The sequence below is a fragment of the Dasypus novemcinctus genome, chromosome 11, assembly GCF_030445035.2.
Source record: "Dasypus novemcinctus isolate mDasNov1 chromosome 11, mDasNov1.1.hap2, whole genome shotgun sequence".
Lineage (NCBI taxonomy): Eukaryota > Metazoa > Chordata > Mammalia > Cingulata > Dasypodidae > Dasypus > Dasypus novemcinctus.
In genome coordinates this window covers 19,560,317-19,586,724 of record NC_080683.1, presented here as the reverse complement: position 1 = coordinate 19,586,724, position 26,408 = coordinate 19,560,317, and the positions used below count along the sequence as shown (strand labels likewise).

Sequence of the window (26,408 nt, the reverse complement as noted above, 5' to 3'; positions counted from 1 at the left end):
CGTTTGCAGGCCTCTCCATGACCATCCACAGACCCAATTCCACCGACTCCAGATTTGGACCCCTTGGTCTGACTTTCCTGAACTGCATTAAGTCCAGAGGTTCTCAAACTTTGCCCATATTAAAATAACCTGGGGAATTAAAAAAAAAAAATCTCAACGCCATGGCTCAGGCCACATCCCGTTTCCATTAAATCAGAATCCCTGGGCGTGGGACCCATGCATCTCTCCATATTTAAATCTTCACTTGACCCCAAAGCCACTCAAGTTGAGGTTCAAAGCACTCATCTCCTTTTCGCACACAGTTGATCCAAGAGCTTAGTGGTGGTTAGCTGTTTTTAATCACTGTGTAAGAAACAATCGAAAGGCGTGTGCCGCAGACGCGGCTTCGTGAAATAATTCACTTAGAATTATCTCAGAAAAAAACAGAAGTCAACTTGGGTCGGGGGTGGGCAAGAGTTCTCAGCGTTTTCCCGGGCTTAACAAGCAGCTGCAATTTCCTCAGCCAACGCCAAGGGGCATCCTCTCCCTCCCGGCTCCACCTGGAAAGTCCTCCCTTTCACCATCGCACAAAGAGCCCGGCCTTCTCGTGGGTGACATCACAAAGGGCCAAGCCCCCGCCCCTCCGGCGCCACCACGTGTGTCCCCGCGCCCCGCAGCCGCCTGGCTCAGTCCCTCGCCGGCGGGTCTGGGCAGCGGAGGAGGGTGGTTGTCAGCGGCTGGAGGCTTCGCTATGGGCAGTTGTTCCTTTGCTCTCCCGCGCCCAGCCCTCCTCCCTGGTTCTCCGCAGCTGCTGTCGGAGGAGAGCACGGGGAGGCGCAGGCTGGAGCCGCCGCTGCCTCTCTCCGCCCGGGCGGCCGCGCCGCTGGGCAGGTGCTAAGCGCCCCCGGAGCCTCCTTCGCTGCCTCCCTCCTCTGTCCGGCTGCCTGGCTGCCGCAGTGCCCATGGGGTGTTGGAGGTAGATGGGCTCCCGGCCCGGGAGGCGGCGGTGGATGCGGCGCTGGGCAGAAGAAGCCCCGGATTCCAGCTGCCGGGGGGCCGCGCGCCCCAGTCGCCCCTGCGAGCCCCTGGCTCAGCCATGGGCAGCTCTGCGAAGAGCACCACCGTCTTCGCCTCCTGCAGCCGCTCCGCCGGCCGAGCTGGAGCCACGATGATCGCCGGCTTCCTTGTCCTGGTGAGCGCTCAGGCAGACCCGCAGCGGCGGCCGCGCGGGAGCAGTAACGCGCTGCCCTGGCGGAGCTGGGCGGGACCCGGGCCCGGGCTGCGGGAGGCACCGGATCTAACTGGCTGCGGAGGCTTGCAAGGACAGAAAACATACCCGAGGGCCCCGCCGGGGTCGCTCGGGGGAGCCGCGGGGCTCGGCGGGGCTTCGGGAACCCAGGCTAATTGTTTTCCTGGCAGTCTGACTGCGCTAGAAGAGGCGCAGGAGGTGGCCGCCCGGCTCCCTGCGCATTTCAGGTTTCCTCCCTACTCGGCCTCTCCCCCCTATACTCGTCGGCCGCGACCTCCTCGTGGTGTGGGGCCGCCGTTGCGGTGTGGGGCGCGGAGAGCCAGCCGCGGTCACCGCTTTGTTGCAGCTGCAGTGTCATGTCGGGATGCTACCGCAGTGGGAGAGAGTGGCACCGGGTGCGCGCCGGACGCTGAAGACCGCGGCTTGTCTCCGCGCTTGGAATTCCCGAGCAGGGCTCTAGGCCCCCCTCCTCCATCCCGTCCTCCTGTCTTCTCCGTCTTGGCTAGGGTGGGTCCCAGCTTCTGCAGGCCAAAACATCCTTTGACCCACTCCCAAGCGTTTCCAAAGCTCCGGCTGTCCGCCAGCCCGCGCTGACACTCCACTGCGGGGAGGGGGAAAGAAATCTACTTAAAGGAGAATGAATTCTTTCTCCAGCGTGTCGGGTCCCTCGTTCACCTACGGACAGGCAGGTGACCCTGCAGAATGGTGCAGTCTCGTTTCAGCGCTCAAGCTGCATCCGCCTCTGGGCGTGCCCAGTACTTAGTTCACCATCACTTACCTGGCCAACACCTGAAACGTCCTTAACCCAAAACTTACCTCTGATTTAGCCCACATTTCTTCACTTCTTTCCTCATGTTGGAAGAAAATTTTCTCCAGCTGAGCCTCTGTAAGCTTCCCAAACCTATCTTTTTGTCACTGCAGTAGGGGAGGGTGGAGATTCTTAGCTAAAAACAAAAAGACAACAAAACAAAACAAAACAAGCGTCCGTCTTCACGGCAGAACAGTGTAAGGAAACTGCAGGCTTGCTGTCTCCATCCGCACAAGGGCTTAGGGGCTGGCGGCGCACGTGGGCTTAGCTCCCGGGGCATTACAGTTGCTATGGACCGAATATTCATCCTACAGACACTCTGGTTCCCTGTGTGAGTGTGTTTTAAGGGGATGGGAGAGAGACTAAAGAAAAGTTTGTTGCTGTTAGCGCTTGTAATGGGGCAGGTCCCTCTCTGCCATCTGAGACTCTTTCTTGCCCTCTTATAGTAATGGTAAGGTCAAGGTTTTTGTATCCTTGAAACAAGTGTGGTGGATGGTAAGCAGCAGGGGAGTCTCCTCTGGGCAGTGAACATGGATTAACCAGTCTTGGTGTTGAGAACACCATCTAAGACCGTGGAAATTCTGATCCTTGAGTTTTCCTTCCCCGGGCCTTAGGACTACCACTGTACCCCACCACGTGTTTGTCGAGTGCTTCCCTCACATCTGATTATTCTACTCCTATAGAGAGTCCACTCCCAGATTAAATCTTTAATCAGTGTGTGATATTTCATGTATTTTGCCTTTTAGCATGTGATAGGTATTAAAGTAAGGTCTCAGTGTAATCAAAGAGTACGTTATTTTAACTAAAACCAAGAAAGAACCCAACTCCCTTTCTTAAACCATTCAACTCAGGTTACATTAAAATTATGCAGTAGGTTTGCAACTGAAGAACTAAGAAGTTAAGGGTTGACTGTATAAAGAAATGAAATTTATAGTGGGGTGTAGAAGCAATCTCAAGGTGTTACCCAATATGATTCCTTACTCTCCTGCTAACTATAAAAGAAGGCTTCCCTTAACATCAAGGAATGACATGGGGCTGAGAGGTTGTGCTGGAGATCATCGGGGATCCTGTACCCAAGCAGGGTGGGAAAGAAATCCCTTTGGTTTTTCCCAAACCCCAGATCAGGTTTTGTTAATACATAAAATGATGGTCTCAAGTTCTAAGAATGACTTTTCCCATTGGGATTCTTGGGAGTTGTGAAAATGACAGACACCAGGTCCTGAAGCCCCAGTAGACACTGCAGACTGCTCAGAGCACCACTGGAGGTGGGCGGAATAGTGACCTACTCATCTATTGCACTTAGATTAATATACCAGTAAAATATCATGTTTCTTATGGCTTTCAAATGCCCCCTTTTTGTGTGACAATATTGTTATTTGTCTGGCACTTTTTTTGGTCATGATAGGCTAGCTGCATGAAGGAGAACTTAATACAAGTTTTTACAAAACACTAATAGATATAATAATATATAATATATAAATTGCTACATGCTAGATATTTCATATACAGTATATCATTTAGTCCCAACATTTTTGTCAAGCAGGTGGTATTAGCTCCATTTTACCAATGAGAAAGAAGGAGCCTAAAGAACTTCAGTGGTTTATCCTGGGCCACACAACTAGTAAGTGATGACACTGGGGCAGGGACCCAGAACTGCCTGATTCCCCAACTCATGCTCTTTTATCCTCCTGTTCCCTGCTGTCTGTTACACAAGTCCAACTTGCTAGATGATGCAATTTTAACTACAGAATAGACTCACTGGGGGAAAGTTGAGACTGGAGATTTGACATGTTGCAGAACGTAAATGAGAATTACATGAGTATCTTTGAAAGGAAGTGATCTTGCCTCTTGCACTTCTATTTCTGATAAGTTGAGGCATCTGCATGATACTAGAAAAGTAGAACCCAAACTGAAAGACAAAATTTTATATGTTCCAGACCAAAAGTCTGGAGACAAGATAAATGAGACCTTGAGGGTTGTGCCAGTGTTATGGAATGCCCTGGAATGACTTGCCCAATGTGTCGTAACAGTCAGATGCCTCTTGCCCTCAGGGAGCTTGTTTTGACTGGACAGATATAATGTTAGGTAATCAGAAGGGAAAAGAACAGTCATTGATAAGGAATGAGGTCTGCAGTTTTGAAACTGCTATTCTGCATGTTTTGAAATCTACATAGAGGGCATTTGCTGTAAGAGCCAGCCCAGCTGCATGCTTGCCTAAAAAGTACCAAATATTTGTCATTGCATTTGAGACTGGACAGCCAGCTTACTGCCAACTTCGACCTTCTCTTATTGAAGTTTATATCCTAGTATTTTTGCTATTTGACTAGGCTTGCGTGAGGTGGTCCAGTGAGGCTGTTGTCCTGAATCATGTCAGGAATTGGTGGCAAGTTCAAGTAGAATTTTGAATTAGAGCTGATGTTACTGTATTTGATAGATTGTCTCCTTTCTTTTTACCTTAACTCCACAACCTTAGAGAGTGAAAGCTGGAATGCAGCGAAAAACTCAACTGAGCTAACATTCCTGCACTTTTTTGGTTGAGTGAAAGCAGGCCAAATTTGAGAAGTGGCTTGTTTTTCATGTACACCTACACTGAGGACCCTCTCTGAGTCAGGCACTGTCCTAGGCTATGGGAACCAGGGATGAATTAGGATATGGATCTTGTCCCCAACATATAATTTAAATGATGTTTAAAATATACACTGCGATCAGTAATGCTGGGAGGGGTTTTATTTGCTTAGATGGACTCAGTGGAAGAATGTACTATACACAGAGTAAGATGCAAAAAGTGATTTATGTTAATATCTTTAAAGCATTTGAAATAAGTTTGGCTGTTAGTCTGAAAGTCAGAGGAAGGAAACACTTATAAATCTCAGAAGAGCACACATCAGACCTCAGGAGGGAAAGTGACCTGAGGAGGAGCCTGGGAAAAGTAGAACCTCTAGGGACTTCAGGACTCTGACTGACCTTGGGAGCTGCCCATCCCTCCAGTCGGACTGGATAGAATGGGGTCAGACTTTCTTGTCTGAACTGTTTTTAAAGGTTTATGGTCGAGTCTGCCTCAAGTCCAATCCAAAACAAGCCGACCAACATCCAGGGTCAATAAACTGTACAAGCAAACCAAAGAAGCAGAAGAAAGCTCTTTGTAATGGCATTCATACTACCTTAATTTGAGAGAAAAAGAGGCTGAACCCAGACCCTCTAACTGGCTGGGTTGTGTTTTAGTCTGGCTACATTTGGACACAGTCGGTCATGCTGGATATGGTAAGCACAGTACCATGTGCTCCAGGATAGTTTCCAGAAGGTCTTTATCTCCAGGTATGCCCTTAGTGGACAGAGGCCGGTAGGTGTGGGCTACTGGCTAGCTCAAGCAGGCAGTTTGTACCTTTTACACTGTAAATCTACACTGTAAATTCACATTTGAATGGTGGATTTTAATTTATATGCTAGAATTGGCTCAAGCAACCTTTATTATTTATTTTCTTCTTTTTTAAGTGATGGGAAATGGTCAGATGCATTATCGGCAATGCTGGTTTCCCAATAAGCACTAATAATGCCCAGTTGGCTCTCTTCCCCCAAGCAGGCCTGGCAGATTCCAGTGACACCAGGTCACCAGCAACTTCCTGGCAAACTGAGGTGCTTCTCTTTTGTGACAAGAGAAGCCTAGACTTTTGGGCATGTGTCTGATGACCATTTGTATCAGACTCAAGTCTGGACTTTTAGATGTATTTGTATCTGTTTAAGAGAATGAAAACTGAAGCCTTAATCAGAGCCTGCTGGGTCCCCAAAGTGGAAACCCCAATTAGCATTAGAAGGAGGTTGGATTTTTTTTTTTTTCTTTTTTCTGCTGCTGCAACAGCAGCTGCTGAACTTTAATTCTTCAGAAACAGGGGCGAGACCATGAATAAATACTGGCCTTGCCCTAGTGTTTGTATTTGTCAAATACCAAAAAATAAACAGGAATCTTAAATTGGCTTGAATACTGCCACCTGGCTTTCCTACTGCCTCCCATTTCTAACCTGAATCCAAGAGGAGAGGACATTGAATAGAGTTATATAACCCCAGAGCCACCTGTGGGTGAGTGCAGGCCTCAGGGATGTGAGGCGGATGGGGCTCACTGACACTTCAGCTGTTGATTTAAAGCAGTAAATGACCCCTCTCTTCTTGAGGATGCTAAAGTCATCAGGAATGGCTCTCCCTGGTTTGGGGGCTATCTAGATTTTTTTCACACTTTAGTGCCCTGGTCTTGGAGGCAACAGAGATTTACAGGGGTGGGAAGGTCATACTCAGAGGAATCTCAGGGGCATCTCAGGGCTGGGCAGCCTGTATAAGGGGGTAGGGTATCAGGGCCCTGAGCTATGTATATATTGCTGCATGTTCTCATTAGAATATTTAATTTTAAATATTTATAAAAATTGTGTCTGAGGCTTTGTTCCAAACTGAAAAACACAAAAGGGGGGTTATGGTAAGTTCATTATTTTAGCAAGGCTCATTTTATCATCTGTATCATTTTCAGTTTGCTTCATTTAACCGTCTGCCACCAAAACTGCTTGGTGGCTCTGTCCCTTGGAATCATTTGCAAGTCTCTATCTGAGGAAAAAGAACATGAGCTTAGTGGATACAGGAGAGAGGGGAGGAGTGAATCTGGGCATGCTAGGATTCAGTAGTGCTACAGCACCAAGAGCCCAGAAGGGACGAATAAGAAAGTGGCCATTAATATTAATCATTGATATTGGCATTACTAGCCCCCTACTTATTGAGTGCTTAACCTCTGGCATTGTGTGGAATACCTTCTACAAATGTGAATCTTACAAGCCCCTGAGCTTTAAACAGGTTATGGTCACAGTCCTGCAACTGGCAACTGCTAAAGAAAGGATCCAAATCTAGGTCAGTGTGACTTCATACACACTGCTTCCTGCCAACTTGTGGGTAGGGGATGGGTAACCTTAATTTACCAGAATTTTGTTTTCTGTTAAGGCAATACGTTTATCAGAGTTGCGTGTTCTTCTTCCAACCAATGAACATTTCTGCTCCAGGATGGTGCTAGGAAGTTGAGCCGAAATGACCGGTTATGAAAAAGAGCAACCTGTGTATGTGGGCTGAAAGGGGTGGGTGTGGAGTCATTGGCAAGCAGTTTTCTATGGTGTGATGCTGACGGGCAATGGTGCCATGGTTAAGATGGAAAGATACTCCTACAAATTGAAATGTTATAAATAGGGAATGGGTGCTTTGCTTTCCTGCTACTTGGGTCATTTTGAAAAATATTTGCTTAGTGAGTAATAATGTGACATGGGTCCTACTCAGCAATGTAGTTTCAACTTACGTTTCTTAAGAATTTGAAGAGCTTTAGGGTTTTCTATGCTGTCAACCTAATGATTTGCATAGGATGAATGCATGGGCTTGCACCAACTGTAATTGTATTTCCCTTGTTAACTTTTCATTTCAGGTCTCTCAGAAACTTGTTGAACTCATGATTTGAGTGGTCCCATGGGTGACGTGTTTGTGTGTGTTTTATTACACTTCCTTGTAGCATCCCCTTAAGCAAACTTTTAAGCATCTTTTCATTTACCAGCGATAGATTGTAGAGACTTAGTAGAAAATAGAAACGTGAAGAGTGAGAGGAAATTGTTTGATCATTGGTCCTGGAAAAGAGATGGAAATTCTTGTTTCCCAAAGACCTTTTGGGGCAAGACCATCATATGAATGGCCAGGTCAGGTCAACCAGGATTAGAGCAAAATGGACAAGGTTTGTGTGTCCTGGTTTGGAATGCTCAAGAACCAATGTTGTTATTCTATTTTAGCTTTTCAAAGACAACGGACAATGGGCTATTCATCATTGTTTCTGGCTCAATGCCCTGACACGTAGTAGTTAAGCATTAAATGGTAGTTGAATGAATTCCAGGGGGATCTTGCTCTAAACTAACAGTTCATTCATTCTAGGCAAGTTAGAGAGTAGTTGCAGCTTGAGCTACATCTCAATACTTTGAGCTACAAATGAAGGGTATCTGAGTTATTAAGAAAGAACCTTTTAAACTTATGCAAATTGGCAGACTAGAAGAACCTAGTGGATATGGAATTCTCTCTGTGTCTTCTCAATTCAAACATTTTCTTGGATGGTAAAGAGACATTTATGTATAGTTAAAACAAATGTGTGTGTACTTGATTGTGTTCTCTTCTTTGTATAGATATTTTTATGGTTTTCATTCATTTAACATATATTTATGGAGCATCTGCTAAGTGTCAGGCATTGCCAGATTTGGGGTATATGGTTGTGAAAGACTGTTCGTGGTTCCTGCCTACTGGAGTTCATAGTCTACGAGGAAAGTGAGACCAGGGTGACATTCAAGAAGGATTGGCCATTCAAAGAGCAGAAGGAAGCACATACTAGTAGGAAGGAACAGCATGTGGAATGGCCCAGAGGTACGAAATCGCCTGCATAGACAATGGAGAGAAGGCCATTGGGGTTGGTGCTCCATGAGCTGCGGAGAAAGGGAGCATGGCTTGAGGTTGAAGAGGCAGGCGGGAGTCAGATCATACAAGACCTTCTGAAGTGTGAAGATATCAGGATATCACTCAGAGTGCAGTGTGAAGCTAGACTATGGCCTGAATTAGATTTTTCTAAAAATCACTCTGGCCGCTGTGTGGAGAATGAGTTAGAGAAGGACAGGAGGTCAGTTGGAATCTTTTGCAGTATTTCAGGGGCCAGATGATCAGTTCCGGGTGGTGGCAGTGAAGACGGGGATTTCTAGACAGATCTGAGAGATTACGCATTGTGAGATAGGAGGGGGTAGGGGTGGGTTTAAGGAAGGGTGTGATCAAGGCTGACTAGCTTGAGCACTCCATGGGGATCTGATTGCTTTAAGGGGGAGCGCTGCAAAAGGGTGGGTGGGACTGGGGAATCAAAAGTTTGGATTTATACTTAGTAAGTTTATGGTGCTTGTGATTCCTGTCAGCTCAGGCCTCCAGCTTGCCATTTTTAATAACCGCATCTTGTCTGGTTGGCAATATTGTTGAGCCGTCCTTCTGTTGTTGAATGCATGTCCTGTTGTCATTGTCCTCCCATTGCACTGATGAAGTTGTCTCTGTACAAACTGATTACTCTCTTTTCTTTTGGGCTGTTTCCCTGAGGTGTATTCCCCAAAGTGGCATTGCCAGGTCAAAGGAAATGAATGAGCAGTTTTATGGTTTTTGCCGCATATTGCCAGATTGCCTTCAGAAAGACTGAATTAATTTAGAGTGCCACCAGCAACCTATAAATGTGTCTTCTATCTCACAAGCCTGCCAGCTTTGGGGTTTATCATTTCAATTTATTTATGTTGTTTTAGTATAGATATACATGGGTCACTGGTTGTGGAAATTTTCATTTCAGTAGTTGCTAGGGATAGAATAAATTTACCCACATGGTGATTAACTCATATAGTCCTTTATATCAGTGTTTCTTTATACATTTTAGGTTACAAGTTTTAGCTGTGTATGGCATATATTTTCACATTCTACTTTTAATATATTTAATAGTACAGAAATTTAGGTTTATATATTACACTCATTTTTTCTTGTATCTGACTTTCTTTCGTTTTTGCTCATTTTGCTTTAATAGTCAGAAATTTATCTCTCTTTACAGATGGAATAAATAAACTGTTCTGATTTTGAATTTTAAATGTTTTAAAATGTTGAGTTCTTGATGATTCTGGAGTTTAGTGTCTCGTGTTCTGCTGGGTGTGCATATATATTGCTTGTGTAAAGGATTGTATGGTCAGGTCAGTTTGGGAAGTGTTAGGCTCAAGAAAGTCTCAATTTTCTGCAGTCTTCCTACAAGACCTCAATGAGCTAATAAGTCTCTCTCTCCTAGAGTGGACAGTAATCAGAAGCAATTTCTAAACTTTTTGATCTTGAAGACATAAACTTTATCTGTAAAGAGCCAGATAGTAAATGTTTTTGGCTTTGTGGGTCATACCAAAGTTGAAACTACTCAACTCTTCCTTGTAATGTGAAAGCAGGGCTAGGTAATAATTAAAGAGTGGCTTGAATGCTCTTATAAAACTTTATATTTGAATTTCTTATCATTTTCTTATGCCCTAAAATATTATTCTTCTTTTGGTTTTTTTCCCAACCACTTACAAATGTAAAAAATATTCTTAGACTGCGGTCTGTACAAAAACTGGTGGCCAGTTGCCCAGAATTTGCCCACCCCTCTTTTAGGCCATGGATTCTAACCTCTTGTGGGATTAGATCAGGAAAACTCACTCTGGAAAATCCTTATTTAAATTCTGCTCCAGAGTATATTTTCTGATAATACATCCTTTTTCCTCTCTTGTGTTTTCTCATTTCTATATACTGAGCTTTTTAATTTTAAATCTTTTTGAAAATGCCAATTGATTCTTTTTTCTCTTTTAATTCAGTACCATGTGGTTTGTATTTATGTTTTGGTTTTGTAGTATGCTCTAAAGTCCATTTGGGTATTTTTCAGGGTTACAGCTTTTTAGAATCTGATGTCTTTGATACACTTCTTAGTAATTGCATTTTTGCATTTTAATTGGGAAATTTAAAAAATTTTTCTAATTCCAAAGGAATTAAGCTCAATTCATAAGATGATGAGTGGAAGGAGTGATAGTTAAAATAACTAACATTTATGAAGCATTTACCATGTATCAGACATATTCTTCCTGCTTCACCTGTATTACTAACTAATGGTCAAAACAATTTGATGAGAGGTAGATATTTTTATTATTTCCATTGTATGAATGAGGAAACCGAGACACAGAAGTTGAGCCCAAAGTCACCCAGCTAGTACCTGGTGGAGCAGGGCCTGCTTGGCACACTCCAGGCTAAAATAAGTATTCCTATATTTTCATACTAGAGCTGCTGCTGCACTGGCAGGTGTTGTTGGTTTTGCCTTGGTTTAGATGCTCTTCTGTAAATCCTTAGTGGTAGGCACAGAGGACTGTTCCTCCTATGCCTATCCCAGTATCTTATATATAATGCCAGCTTATTTACAACTTTGTAGCTTAATACATGGTGCCTTGCCCTTGGCTTCGCCATGTGGGAGAGGGTCGTAGCCTGAAGAAATACCCCTTGTGGTGGAAGGTTCTGTGGTCCAAGGGCTGAATGCCTAACATATACTCTTCTGCCTCTCAGGTTCCAGGAAGGTGGATCTAGGTTAGTCTCACCTCTTTTTCCTTTTCCTGGTGTCCCCCAAGCTTGTCTCTTTCCAGTCCTCTAGTCAGCCTTTCTAGCTTTGGCATTCTCTATAATCACCATCTTTAGAAACAGTCTCTCCTTTTGCCTGAGCAACAGAGGATTTTTGTTTTGTTTTGTTTTGTTTTGTTTTTTTAAATCAGAGAGGATAGTAGGAAATGCAAGAGCTGACCAAATTTATTTAATGTAATCATAACAGTTCTGTCTGATCTCTAGATATTTTATCCTTGAAATTTTCATCATAATGCATTTATTTTCTGCCCTCAAACCTAGAAAATTCCAAGCAGCCAGTGCTTTAATATTACCAATTTAATATGATACTCAAAATAAATTCTAGAAGTGCCCAGATCTGCCTGGCTTTTCACCTTTTGATCATATGTTAGCATGTTTTAGAGTCACTATCTCAGGAACAACTTGGTTGCTTATCTTTGTTGTCATTTCCACAATACTGAGTTTCCTCTTAAAAAATTACTTCTATACATTACCCAAAAAATTGCTACAGGAAACTCACAGACCATCTCCCTGCACATCCATTATGAAATGATTTGAATTTAATAGGGAATAAGTGACATAAATATGTTCTAATTGTAAACTGCAAGGGATTTCTTTTGTTTGTTTGAAGGATGAGGTCATGGAGTATTTATTTTTTAATTTTTCTTTCTTTTAAGAGGTACTAGGGATTAAACCCCAGAGCTCGTACATGGGAAGCAGGTGCTGGACCACTGAGCTACATCTGCTCCCCTGGAACAATTATTTAAATGTAAATAGGTACCAACATTCTGGTGTGTATTAGCACATCCAGAGCTTCTTGTCTTCCGTTAGGTTCATCTCTCTGCCCTAGAGCAGAAATGACAACAGGGCGGGGATGGTGGCAGTCCTCAGGGGGAGTGCTGAGACCCTGGAAGTCTTTACACCTGATGGTCTTCCTTCTTTTGAAATATGCTTTGTCCTGTGTTTCACCTTTTAATACTCAATAAATATATACAGGCTCCTATACCTTGTACAATTTAGAATGGTTCACGGATATTTGTCTTATTTTCCCATTATTATTGGTAAGATAATTGTTCTGAGTAGGTGAAATTTTCCAAAAAGCTGACATTTAAACTAGAATGGGCCATAGATAATTTCTGAATAATCATCTTTTCATACTGCTTTTAATTCTAAGCACCAAGTTAGTGTACTCTTTAAGAGAAAAAAAGAAAGGGATTGGTTTAAACTCTTGAGGATATTTGCTTGTCATCTGATGCACCAAGCTGAGCATAATTCTAGTAAGCCAGTTAGGGTACGGTTTAAATGGAGTGCAGCTCTCTGAGTCTTTGGAGGCAAAATGAACTCTTTGCTCCTACCCTGAAGGGTTCCCATAGAAAATCAGCTTTATTTCTTGAGTTAATATGGCTACTTGTGGATGCTTTTGGGATTTTCTCCACACTTGCTTTTTTCTTTTTTTTTTTTTTTTATTGATTTTGTAATAATATTACATTAAAAATATATATATATATGTGAGGTCCCATTCAACCCCACCCCTCCACCCCCCCTCTCCCCCCCCCCCCCCAACAACACTCGTTCCCATCATCATGACACATCCATTGGATTTGGTAAGTACATCTTTGGGCACCTCTGCACCTCATAGACAATGGTCCACATCATGGCCCATACTCTCCTCCATTCCATCCAGTGGGCCCTGTGAGGATTTACAATGTCCGGTGATTACCTCTGAGGCATCATCCAGGGCAGCTCCATGTCCCAAAGACGCCTCCACCTCTCATCTCTTCCTGCCTTTCCCCATACCCATCGTCCACCATATCCACTTTTCCCAATCCAATGCCACCTCTTCTATGTGGACATTGGATTGGTTTCCACACTTGCTTTTATATGCATGCTAATCTTCAGCAACCTCCTCCACCACCATACTTTAATGTGCTGCTTTTAATTATTTATGGTTGGCAAATCCATTCATTTAATCAATAAATACTTCTCAAGTATACTGTGAGTCAGATACTGTCCTTGAGGGCTTGCATAGCATCCGTAGATAAAAAAGACCCATCCTTGTCCTCATGAAGCTTGTGGTTCAGAGGGGAAGACATGCCAAACAGATTAATGATTGTGTTCCAATAAATTGGAAGATGCGGTGTATGGAATTTAGTTTGCTGCCCCCCAGCTCAGAGGATGTTTTGCTTATTTCCATGATCTTCATTGTTGAGGTGGTTGAGCAAGGAAGGAAATGCAGTCTATGAGGTTGTCCCTGGCCTTAAGCTGCTTATAATCATTAGGAGAAGATAAATGTAGACATAAGACCATCAGTAAACATTACAATATGTAATTAGGTACCAAAATGAAGAACAGAAACAGGAAATGTGGTGAGGAATTCAGCTCATCTGCTTGGAATCTGGTTGTCTGGGAAGAGCTTAAAAACACTTTGCAGAGAAGGTGGAACTTGGCATAAACAAATGCAGACTCCTAGAAGGTTTGAGTTGACCTGTTCGTTTTACAGGTGAGTAAAATGAGGTCCAACTAGGTGAAGCAGCAGGATCTTAATGCAAAGCCTTGACAGGAACACAAGTCTTTTGTTCTTTAAATCTTTGCAGAAGTGTTCTTTCTTCTCCAGGTCTCATCCTCTCCTTAACGGGAAATATATATGTATAGTAGATGCATAATAGTAGGAGTTGGAGTGAAAGATTTCAAATGAGGAAAAAGCAGTTTTCAAAAGACTGAGAGCAACATGGTTTTATCTGATGTTTAGGATCGAAAGAAAGAAGAGAGAAACTGAGGGAAAGGGGCTAAGGAAATAAGAGAATATCAAATATGAAAAAATGCATGCACACAATGACATATGGACAAGGAGACAACTTCCATGTCCTCAGGAGGAAGGATCTTTAAATTAAGGCATACCCAGGGTGTGGAAGAAAGCTTGACTCTTATAAGGAATGAGGTAGTCTCTGTTCTGACGTGGAAAAAAATTCAGTGATTCAGAATTAGGAGAGAAACAGAAGCAAATTACAGAACAATTTATGTGACCTGTCCCCACTACATATATAAAATAAAGCGGAAAAAAACTGAAACCACCAACTCAAAGTATGTATATATATATATGCGCAGAAAAAGGTCTGGAAAGAGACACACCAAAACTGATCCTGAGTCTTTCTGGGGATGGGTGGGATTTTTGTTATGAAAACATTAATGAAAAAAGAACCAGGTTAAACAATAAAAGGTGTCAGTTTCGGTAAGAGGTGGAGGGAGCCGGAGCTCTGAAAGTTGGACTGGGCTGTCTTCAGAATGTTTCTCATGAAATTAGAGGCTATTAGAACCATGGAGAGGGTGGTGGCTGAGTACAGGGGGTCCGAGACTGGTTGAGCATCAAATCACTCTGAGAACTTAAGAACAAAATAAACCAAGGCTACAACAAAACCAATTCCTGGCCCCGTTACAGACCCACAAAGGCCTCAGGTGGTGGATCTGGGGGTGTGCATTCCTAAAAAAGCTTCCCACGTAATTGTGTTGCCTTTGAGGCCCAAGGCTTTGGTGATCTCTACACAAGCGAGAGGATTGAGGGTCTTGATTGGGAAAGACCAGCCACAGGTTCTCTGGCTCCCTCTCTTGTGCTTTTTTCATTGAATATGTTTTCTGCTTCATGAGTTTTCCTTAGCATTAGCTTTAGGTATCATTTAAATTTGTTTTTACATTATAATGGAGTAATCATTAAATGCATTTGAACTTGAGCCACCTCCTCCCACTACCCATTATTTCATCTCCAGAATTGTCTTTCAGAAGGATTTTTCAGTGTTTTAAATTTTCTTAGAAAACAGAGGGATGCCACTAGGCTAGTGGGAAAAGACCTAGTTTTACATCATGAGTCTTTGATCAATAGGCCCTAGGAAAACAACTTTTCTCAGGTTCCATCTGTATCTCTCTATAAATCCCTACATTTTCTTCCAGTAGTTTTATGGTCCTGGCTTTTATATTTAGGTCTTTGATCCATTTTGAGTTGACTCTTGTATAGAGAATGAGATAGGGGTCCTTTTTCATTCTTATGATTATGGATATCCAGTTCTCCCCATACTGTTTATTGAAGGGACTGTTCTGGCCCAGAAAAGTGGACTTGGAAAAAATCACTTGACCGTGGAGGTAAGGTTCTATTTCTGAACTCTCAATTTGATTCTCTTGATCAGTGTGTCTATCTTTATGCCAGTACCATGCTGTTTTGACCACTGTAGCTTTATAGTACACTTCCAGACCAGTTGGATTAGTCATCCAACTTCACTCTTCTTTTTTAGAATGTTTTTGGTTATTTGGGACTCCTTTCCCTTCCAAATAAATTTGGTAATTGACTTTTCTATTTCTGTTGGAATTTTGATTGGCATTGCATTGAATTTATTAATCATTTTGGGCAGAACTGACATCTTCATGATATTTAGTCTTCAACCTATGAACACAGGATGTCCTTCCATTTGTTTCTGTCTTCTTTGATTTCTTTTATTGGTGTTTTATAGTTTTCTGAATACAGATCCTTTACATTCCTGGTTAAAAGTAATTCCTAGGTAGTTGAGTCTTTTCATTGCTACTGTAAATGGAATTTTTTTCTTGATTTCCTCAGCTTGCTCCTTACTAATGTATAGAAATACTACTGATTTTTGCATGTTTTCCTTGTATCCTGCCTTTCCTGAACTCACTTATTAGCTCAAATAGCTTTGTTATAGGTGTCTCAGGATTTTCTAAATATAGTTTCATGTCATCTGAGAATAGTGAGAGTTTTACTTCCTCTTTTCCAGTTCAGATACCTTTTAGTTCTTTGGTCTTGCCTAATTGCTCTAGCTAGAACTTCTAGCAAAATGTTGAGTAACAGTTGTGATAGTAGGCATCCTTGTCTTGTTCCTGATCTTAGAGGGAAAGGCTTCAGCTTCTTCCCATTGAGTATGATGTTGGCTGTGGGATTTTGATATACACTGAGGAGCTTTCCTTCTATACCTATCTTTTGAAGCTTTTTTTTGTTTTTATCAAGAAAGGGTACTGAATTTTTTCAAATGCCTTTTCTTCATCTATTGAGATGATCATGTGGTTTTTTTTCCCTTTGACCTGGTAATGTGGTATATTACATTAGTTGATTTTCTTATGTTGAACCATCCTTGCATACCAGGAATAAAACCCACTTGATTGTGATGTATAATTGTTTTTATATGCTGTTGGATTCTCTTTGCATGTATTTTGTCAAGAATTTTTGCATCTGTGTTCATTAGAGAGATTGGTCTGTAATATCCTTTCTTGTAGTATCTTTATCTGGCTTCGATATTTGGGTGATGCTGGCTTAATAAAATGTGTTGGGTAATTTTCCCTTCTTTTCAATTTTTTGAAAGAGTTTGAACAGCATTCGTATTATATGTTCTTAAAATGTTTGGTTGAATTCACCTGTGAGGCTATCTGGTCCTGGACTTTTCTTTGTTGGAAGATTTTTGATGACTGATTCAATCTCTTTGCTTGTGATTGGTTTGTCTAGATTGTTGTATTTCTTGAAGAGTCATTGTAGGTTGTGCATTTCTAGGAATTTGTCCATTTCATCTAGGTTGTCTTATTTGTTGGTATACAGTTTCTCATAATGTCCTCTTATGATCATTTTTATTTCTGTGGGGTCAGTTGTAAGGTACCCTCTTTCATTTCTGATTTTTTAAATTTGCATCGTCTTTCATTTTTTTGATAAGTGTTTGTTGATTTTATTTTCTCAAAGAACCATCATTTGGTTTTGTAGATTTTTTTCTACTTTTTGTTGTTCTCTGCCATTTATTTCTGCTCTAATCTTTATTTCTTTCTTTTGGCTTGCTTTGCTGTTCTTTTTCTAGTTTCTCCAGTTCATTTAGTTCTTTGATTTTAGTTCTTTCTCCTGTTTTAATATAAGCATTTTTAGGACTATACATTTCCCTTTCAGCACTGCCTTTGCTGTATCCCATAAGTTTTGAAATGTGTTCTCCTTTTCACTTGTCTTGAGATATCTACTAATTTCACTTCCAGTTTCTTCTTTACCCACTGATTGTTTAAGAGTGGGTTGCTTGGTCTCCATATATTTGCAAAATTTCCTCTTTTCTGCTATTCCAGCTTATTTCATTATGATCAGAGGAGGTGCTTTATATAAGTCTTCTTGAATTTATTAATGCTATAAAGTGGCCCAAAATGTGGTCTATCCTGGAGAAAGATCCATGAGCACTGGAGAAGAATGTATAACCTGCTGACTTAGGGTACAATGTTCAGTAAATGTCTGTCAGGTCCAGCTCGTTTATCATAATTGTGCAAGTTCTCTGTTTCCTTGTTGATCTTCTGTCCAGTTCTATCTATTGATGGGAATGGCATGTTGAAAACTCCAACTATTATTGCAGAGACATCTATTTCTCCTTTCAGTTTTCCAGGAGTTTACTTCATGTATTTTGGGGCACCTTGGTTTGATGCACAGGTAGTTATGGCTGTTACTTTTTCCTAGTGGATTGTCCCTTTTCTTAATACATAATGGCCTCCTGCCTCTCTTATCACTTTTTTGCATTTAAAGTCTGTTTTGCCTGACACCAGTATAGCTATTCTTACTCTCTTTTGGATACTATTTGAATGAAATATCTTTTTCCTACTTTTACTTTCAGTCTGTTTGCATCCTTGGATCTAAGGTAAGTCTCATGCAGTCAGCATATGGATGGCTCATGTTTTTTTTAATCCATTCTGTTAGCCTATGTCTTTTAATTGGAGAGTTTAATCCATTAACATTCAATGTTATTACTGTAAAGGCATTACTTCAACTGTTTTATCCTTTGGCTTTCATATGTCATATTTTATTTTTTGTCTGTCTTTTTACCTTTTTGGTTACTCTTTCTGATAATCTTCACTTCTATAGTCTCCTCCAAGCTTCTCTCTCTTTTCTATTCTTTTCTGGTTGCAGAACTCTCTTTGGTATTTCCTGCAGAGCTGGATTCTTGTTCACAAACTCTCTTAGTTTCTGTTCATCTGTGACTATTTTAAGCTTGCCATCATTTTTGAAGGACAGATTTGCTAGATAAAGAATTCTTGACTGGCAGGTTTTCTTTTTCAGTACCATAATTATATCATACCACTGCCTTCTCGCCGAAGAAAAAATCTGCACTACATCTTATTGGACATTCCTTGCATGTAATGTTTTGCTTTTCCCTTGCTGCTTTTAGAATTTTCTCTTTATCTTAAGCATTCTGCATATTATGTGTTTTGGGGTACGTCTATTTGAATTTATTCTAATTGGCATATGTTGTACTTCTTGGACATGTATAATCATGTCTTTCATGACAGTTGGGAAAATGTTGGTCATTATTTCCTCAAATACTCTTTATGCCCTGTTTTCCTTCTTGTCTTCTTTTGGAACTCCCATAACATTTATGTTGGTGTGCTTTGTGTGATCATTCAACTCCCTGAACCCCTGCTCAATTTTTTTCATTCTTTTTTCTCTTTAATTTCAGTTCTTTCCTCTACATGGCTGATTCTTTCTTCCATGATTTCAAATCTGCAGTTTTATGCATCTCTTGTATTTTCAATCTCATTTATTGTGCCTTTATTCCCATAAGCTGTTATTTTTCTATCCAAGATTTCAAATTTTTCTTTGTGGTAACTGAATGTCTTCTTAATGTCTTTTATTTCTTTAGCTATGTTGTTCTTCAACTCTATGATATGATTTAAGAGATTTGTATGAACCTCACTGAGTAGCTGTTTCACGCTTCGTGTCCCATCTGGAGCTTTTATTTGTTCATTTGCCCAAGTAATAGCTTCTTTTTTCTTGTATGGCTTGTAATTTTTTGCTGATGTCTAGGCATCTGGTTCTGATGCTGTTTATTCCAGTAGTGTTCATTTTCTTTCTCTTGCCTAGGGATTTACTATTAAGTAGCTGTGTGCTACCATTGTTCTTTGACTCTTGGTTCAACTTGTTCTAGATATTTAGGATGTCCCCTGTTTAACAGCTCAAAGCAGGGCTAAGGACCCAGTAATGAGGTGCAGGCCAGTTTCTAAGGACCTTGGAGAAGGTGGCAATAAAGGTAACAGTTTGCTTTTATTTATTATTATTTTTCCTCTTTTGTACACTTTTTTTGGTCTGACCAACAGATGGCACTCTTTGGCAGACCTCTCAACTCAGACCCCAAGTGCTGGGGGTGGTGGGAGGGGAGGATTCATTTAGAGTAACTCTTTAGTCTGGTGGGCTGTGCAGAAGCAATGTCTTCTGGGCTGGCCAAGTCTCACAAACAAACTTTCTCAGAAGCTGTTCTCCACCTTTGGCCGGCCATACCCTTCTTTCCTCTGCCTCTTCAGCAACTAGCCCAGAGCAGTAAGGAGGGTGTTTGAGAAGGCAAATTATCCTTAGTTTCTTGCTGGCTCTCAGTGCAAACAATGTCGCCTGGAAGTGTGCAATCTCTCCAATGCAGCAGACTAGGATTGCTGGCCAATCTGAATTTGCTGTTGACTGTGTCCCTCCCTTTCCCCTTTCCTTGGGGAAGAGGACCCCTGCAACTCCTTTAGTCCACAGCCCCTGCAGTCTGTAGACTGCTGTTTGCTCTGTAGATGGGGGGAAGGGCACCCATTGCTGCTTTTGCAGCTTTGTCACAGAATTTTTCAACCAGTTGAGATTCCTTTTCTTTACTCCTCTCACTTCTGGTGGTGTTTCACCTTCCCCAGGTGTTCTGAGCTCCAGAACAACCTTCCAGATAGTCACTAGCTATTTTTTCTAGGAGAGAAGTGATCCCTCTGCTTCTCTAATCCTTCATCTTCCTGTAAGTTCCAGATAACTTTTAAAATTCACTAATCTGATTATATCCTTTCTCCCATCCACCATATAAACATATAGTGGCTTCTCATTGCATTTAATATTAAGATCATATCCAGAGCCTCTCCAGGTTCAACTAGGGCCACTCTGCTGTATCTTGAGTTTGAGCCACATAAGCTTTTTAGTTCCTGAGCTGGACTTCCTTCTTCTTCAAGCTTTTGTGCTGGGGTTCCCTATGTTTAATCTCCCCCCAAACCCTGTACCCTCCTGCCCCACCCTGTACCCCTGCCCCAAATTAACTTCTACTTCTCTGTCTTTCAGAGCTACTCTAAAACATTCTGCTAATGTCCCTGAGCTATGAAGTGCTGGTTCACCCTCTCCCACAGGACTGTATTTTGTTCTCAGCAACCTCAAATCTAATTAAATAATTATTAGTGTAATTAGTTGTTTTTGTCCATTTTCCCTTAGTGCTTAACTCCATATGGGCTGGAAAAGGGTTTTCAAAGTTCTAGCCTCAGCCCATGGTGCAGAGTAGGTCTCCAATAAATTTGTCAAATGAATGCAGTGTCCAGTTTCTGTACAAATCACATTTCTAGTGGTCAGCCTTCCCTTGACTATCCTGAGGCAAGACTGAAGAGACATCGGTGGTTCTGTTTGTGGGAGCTGGAACTGTCTCCTATAATGTTTGGCAATTTAAAGGTCCATTTTTAGGGCCACGTTGTCTAAAGTGGGCTACCCAGTATGATGCAGTTTAAACAGCCTTACGCTTTGCTGTAACTAGAAACTTTATCCTTTTTTCAAAATGAAGAGCTGAAAAATCCACTGAAAGAGTGGTGAAGAATGTGGTTGGCATGGGGCTTGGAGGCGGGATCCATGTACTGTTTGGGGACCTCTGGTAAAACAGGAATTGGGAACCTGATGCAGAACCTACCATCCCTAGTGTGGCTGCCTTAGTATTTACAAGTGTGTGCCCTGGGGAAATAAATGAAGCTGTAGGAAGCCTCAGCCCCCACCCCCCTGGCTATCCTCCTCTGCCTGTGCTGGTTAGGCAGAGCCGGCTTCCTGGGTGTTTGTCTGGCTGATTGCCCAGAGTCCCAGCACAGGTAGGGAGGCAGACTTAGGTCACTCAGCACTTCAGAGCCATGTTTGTCCCCAACTGCTGCTCCCTGGCCAGATGGCAGATTCAGTTCTTGGCTTTCATTTAATCTGCACCAGTATCATAACCTCTTATTTGGGTTCCTTATGCGTCTTTTCAGACTTCTAGAACACTGCAGCTATCTAAGACTGCTTTTGTACTTAGAAACCAGACAACAAAGAACTTGCAGAAGTACAGAGCAGATGCATTTGCAGCCTTTTGGGAGGGTCTTTAGCACTGGGGAGATTCGGTCTAATCTTGTCCTTGCCAAAGGGAACTTGGGCTCCCCAGAAAAGGGGCTCAAAAAGGATGGCTGGATTTAACTTGCAGATAGAAGGAGCAAGGAAGGGTAAGGTAAAGCCAGAAGTGAAAAGGAATTTATCATCATTGCATGAGATTCTTTTTTTAAAAAGGTGAAATATTCTTATAAACTGAAAATTTGTTTTCAGTATTATCATGTAACCTGTGGCAGCTCTGGGATCTAAGGTGTGGGGGCTTAATGGAAGATACTTTTGGTTCATGTATTTGAACTTTTTGGGGGAATCAAATCTTGGGTTAAGTTTCAAGGTGCCTAAAAAGACAGGAACTCTGATCACTTTGAAAAGTTCCTGCTTTATTCTATGACTTATGAGTACAGTGGGTAATTTAGAAGGAATTTGACCTCTCGGGCAGCTTCTAGTTTGAGGTGGCCATTATTTTCTTGACTCATAAAATTTCTCCATTTCATAGAGGATAGTAAAAGCTTTTTTATTTTTTTGGTTGGAACCTCTCACTCTTCATTAATGCAGAAGAGCTCTCTTTTACTATGGATCCTTGAACCTTTTTTTTTTCCTTCCCAGATGGATGTCAGGATTTAGCAGCACAAATAGAATTTCCTTTCCCTCAAGTCTTCATTCTGGAAGCTTGTGTGAAATTTTGTTTAATTGACTAAATCAAAATGCCTCTCGCATCCCTCTTGCTGGGCCCAGCATTGTGCTTGGGCTGCTGGGTGGCTGCAGGTACATGCTCCAATGATCACGACCTTCAGAGCTAAACAAACAGGGTGTGAACCAAAAACCATCAACTCTTGTTTAAAGTCCATTTTCTAGAATGCCGAGGACCTACCTCTGCTTTGCAAAAAACAAACAAAAAAAACCAAAAGCAGTTTAGCATCTCATAGACAGAACCTCTGAAAATAGCACATGTCAATGGGTTAACCCCAGCTAGGTTATCTGGTGCTATGGAAATAGCAACTTGAGCATATGCCATCCTGGGTCTCAATTGCTTTGTCCTGGTATCAAGAAGAAGCAGTTTAACTTTTGGGTTGTGGAAAGGAAGACAAATATTCAGCAAGTTTTCTTTTTGTGTTAGGATTTTAGCATCAATGTATCATTTTTAGTACTAGCTACAAAGCACTTTCACAAGCATATGCTCAATTGATTTTCATAAAAATTTGAGAGGTATTGTCAAGTTTATTTGGACAGATGGGGAAAAAAGAAAGCTGATGCAAAGGTCAGGCAACTAACCCAAAGATTCGCAGGTAGTAGGTCCAGTGTGAGAATGGAATCTTTCTATTGGGTTGCAGCAGAAATGTCAAGAGGATGCAGTACTGGTTAGACCTTTAAATATAAAAGAAGAAGGTAGTGTTGGGAGTGTTTTCTTCTCTGCTCCCACATAATACCTTCTTTGGTTTTTGTTCTTCCCCTCCCTCTCTATTTCTTTCAGCTCGGCTTCATTAGTACCACCACTGCTCAGCCAGAGCAGAAGGTCCCGAATCTCATCGGCACCTATCGCCACGTCGATCGTGTCACTGGCCAGGTGCTAACCTGTGACAAGTGTCCGGCAGGGACCTATGTGTCTGAGCACTGTACCAACACAAGCCTGCGCGTCTGCACCCGCTGCCCCGCGGGGACCTTTACCAGACATGAGAATGGCATAGAGAGATGCCATGACTGCAGTCAGCCGTGCCCTTGGCCAATGGTTGAGAAATTACCTTGTGCTGCCTTGACTGACCGAGAATGCACTTGCCCACCTGGCATGTTCCAGTTTAACGCCACCTGTGCCCCCCACACAGTGTGTCCTGTGGGTTGGGGTGTGCGGAAGAAGGGGACAGAGACTGAGGATGTGCGGTGTAAGCAGTGTGCTCGGGGTACCTTCTCTGATGTGCCTTCTCGTGTGATGAAATGTAAAGCTCACACAGACTGTCAGAGTCAGAACCTGAAGGTGATCAAGCCGGGGACCAAGGAGGCAGACAACGTCTGTGGCACACCCCTGTCCTTGAGCACGACCCCACCTTCCCCTGGCACAGCCATCTTTTCACACCCTAAGCACACGGAATCCCAGGAAGTCCCTTCCTCCACTTATGTTCCCAAAGGTAACTTAATCCTAAGAATTATTTATTTGAGGATGGTTTTGAGCCCAGTAGTGGTATCAGCGATGAGCTTTGGTACCAAGGAAGTTTTCTCCATTTTGCGTTAAGTCCAAGGTCATCCTTTGAAAAGGGGGCCTCCGTTTTGTTGCCAATTAAATCTTGCTTCTTTAGATCTTTTAGAAACATCTAGACCCAGAAGTTTTCTGTTAGGGGAGATCAAATATCCAAAAACTAGGTTACGCTGAGCTAGAAAGAAGCAAGAGAAACAGGAACAGAGTGTGACCTTGTGTAAGTCACTTAACCGTGGCAGGCGTCAGTTTCAATCTTGTTAAATAAATGAGTGAATTAGATCTTTAATGTTCCTTCCAGCTAAAAAACATTTGACATGGAGTCTGTCCCGAGTGGACATAGCCAGAAGGAAAGGAGGGAGAAGAGGAGAAAATGCCATTAAATCTGGAAGGGAGGGATGAAAAGATTGGGCAGGAATGTTAGAAGTTTCAGAAAACAAGTAAATTTGCATGAAATTGAAGGTAAATAGCATTCACATCTGAAAAATAATAACTATTTTTTCCAATGATTTTAACTTTTATTAAATATCCCAGTTTTCCTCAGAATTCATTTTGAACCTTCAGCTGTAATATAGAAATTTAGCCTTTATTTTCATATTTCAAAAATCCTTTTTGATTGACTTTAATTTTCATGAGCTAACCAACTTGAGTTGTTGGGAACTCTCATGAGTGATTACATTTGTTCTTCATGTTAACCCTGCAAGAAAAGCCTTACAGCCTCCATTTTTGTTTGTTTGTTTTGTTTTTTGAAAGTATCCAGGTTTGAACCTGGGACCTCATATATGGAAAGCAGTCGCTCATCCACTTGAGCTGCATCTGCTCCCCAGCCTCCGTTTTTAAGAAGAAACAGGTCCAGAGAGCTCAAATGACCTCACCAGGTTTTCAAAGGGGCTGATACAGCCAGGTCCTCTCTCTCAGGACTCAAAATCCGTAGTTCTCGCTCTTCTTAAGGAAGACTGCTTGTGGAAGCTATTCTGCAAGTAGTGCATTAGGCAGCCAGTCCAAATCTTGTTTATCTATTAATAGAGGATGTTAAGAAAGTTCTGCCTTATTTTAGCCACCACCTTGTCCTGTCAAAGCTTTCACTGGTCAATATTAGATTTGAATCTGAGCTGCAGAGCAGGTGAGTTAAATGGTTGAACCTCTGCTTTCCCACGTACGAGGTCCCGGGTTCAATCCCCGGTACTGCCTAAAAAAAAAAGTGAATCTGAGTTGTTTTATCTTGGTCACATTTCCTGTTTTCCTGATGCATCATGAAATAGTCAAAAGGTAGAGGTGGAGGAGGATGAACATCCCAGTTAAATTTGACCTCATTTTTTTTTTTTTTATTTTTTAATTTTTTTATTTTTTTTTTAATTTTTTTATTTTTTATTGACTTTGTAATAATATTACATTAAAAATATATATGTGAGGTCCCATTCAACCCCACCCCCCCACCCCCCCCTCCCCCCCAAGACCTCATTTTTTGAACAACCATAATAATGAAGAGTTGACTATAGCTATGAACATAAGTCTCTGCTCAGTATGTTAAGTAAAGGAGAAGCTGCTACAAAGCTCAGATGTTGGATTCCTGAGGGTAAAGGAGGCATGGTTAGCCATTTAATTCAGTTTTTGCCCTCCACATAAAGTTGTTGGTAGGGCTTCTATGAATAATTGCAATATAATTAATTCTTCAGCTCCAAGGGTTACTCTTCTTTGATTAGGCGGCTTGGCTTAGAGATGGCCAGGGAGAAGAGGGAATATTTAGATCCCCAAATATGGAAAAGCTCTTCCCCCCTTCCTTACTTTTTTTTTCTAGGCACGAACTCAACAGAATCCAACTCTTCTGCCTCTGTTAGACCAAAGGTACCTAGTGGTGTCCAGGAAGGGACAATCCCTGACAACACAAGCTCAGTGAGGAGGGAGGAAGACGTGAACAAGACCCTCCCAAACCTCCAGGTGGTCGACCGCCAGCAAGGCCCCCACCACAGACACATCCTGAAGATGCTGCCGTCCATGGAGGCCACCGGGGGTGAGAAGTCCAGCACAGCCATCAAGTCCTCCAAGAGGGGCCATCCCAGACAGAACCTGCACAAGCATTTTGACATCAACGAGCATTTGCCCTGGATGATTGTGCTTTTCCTGCTGCTGGTGCTCGTGGTGATAGTGGTGTGCAGTATCCGGAAAAGCTCGAGGACTCTGAAAAAGGGTCCCCGGCAGGATCCCAGTGCCATTGTGGAAAAGGCAGGGTTGAAGAAATCCATGACCCCAACCCAGAACCGGGAGAAGTGGATCTACTACTGCAATGGCCACGGTGAGCCTTTTGTCTTATCTCTGCTTCCAGAACCCCTTGCCTATCTTTTCCTAGTCCCTGCTCTTTGGAGGGATGGGAAATGCATAGTTTCTGGAATCTCTTTTGTAGACCAAGTGCTATTTGATCTAGTTGTATTATGGAAAATGAGGTGGTCAGCATTAGATGTAATGCATTTAGAGAGAGCAACTCCTCTTTCCCCCCTCCCCCCAGCACCTTTAAAATAGGAGGATGTTGCCGAGTCGGAGACCAGAAAGTGACCTTAGGGATTTTATTCAATCCTGTCATTTAAGAAACAAAGAAATGTGAATGCCAAGAGGTATGGCTGCATTGAACTTCAGCCACTTGCTTGTTCAAGACAGATGAGATTGGTCACCAGGTCTCCTGACTGCTGGAACTCTTACTCTATATAGACTCTTAGGTCACTAAGAAAATAGAGGGGGGAAATACCTTGTCTTAAGTTTGCCCTTTTGAATCAGAAGCTTATTTTTAGATTTCTGTCATTTTCCTCATGTGTACTTTTATCCACTTTAATTTTTAGGATCCCATTCCTAATAGGATAGGAGAGTATTTGTATTATAGACACCCAGT

The 26,408-nt window shown here is 42.2% G+C and overlaps 1 protein-coding gene across 1 annotated transcript in view; it reads left to right on the top strand.

Annotated features, from left to right (window-relative positions):
- Positions 1-564: 564 nt before the first annotated feature.
- Positions 565-26,408, top strand: part of TNFRSF21 (TNF receptor superfamily member 21) — a 72,744-nt gene continuing 46,900 nt past the window's right edge. Inside the window, exons 1-3 of the mRNA XM_004452797.4 lie at positions 565-1,171; positions 22,814-23,462; positions 25,326-25,820. Of these exons, the coding sequence (XP_004452854.1) occupies positions 1,076-1,171; positions 22,814-23,462; positions 25,326-25,820 (1,240 nt within the window). The 5' untranslated portion in view covers positions 565-1,075. The remainder of the gene's footprint in view (positions 1,172-22,813; positions 23,463-25,325; positions 25,821-26,408) is intronic.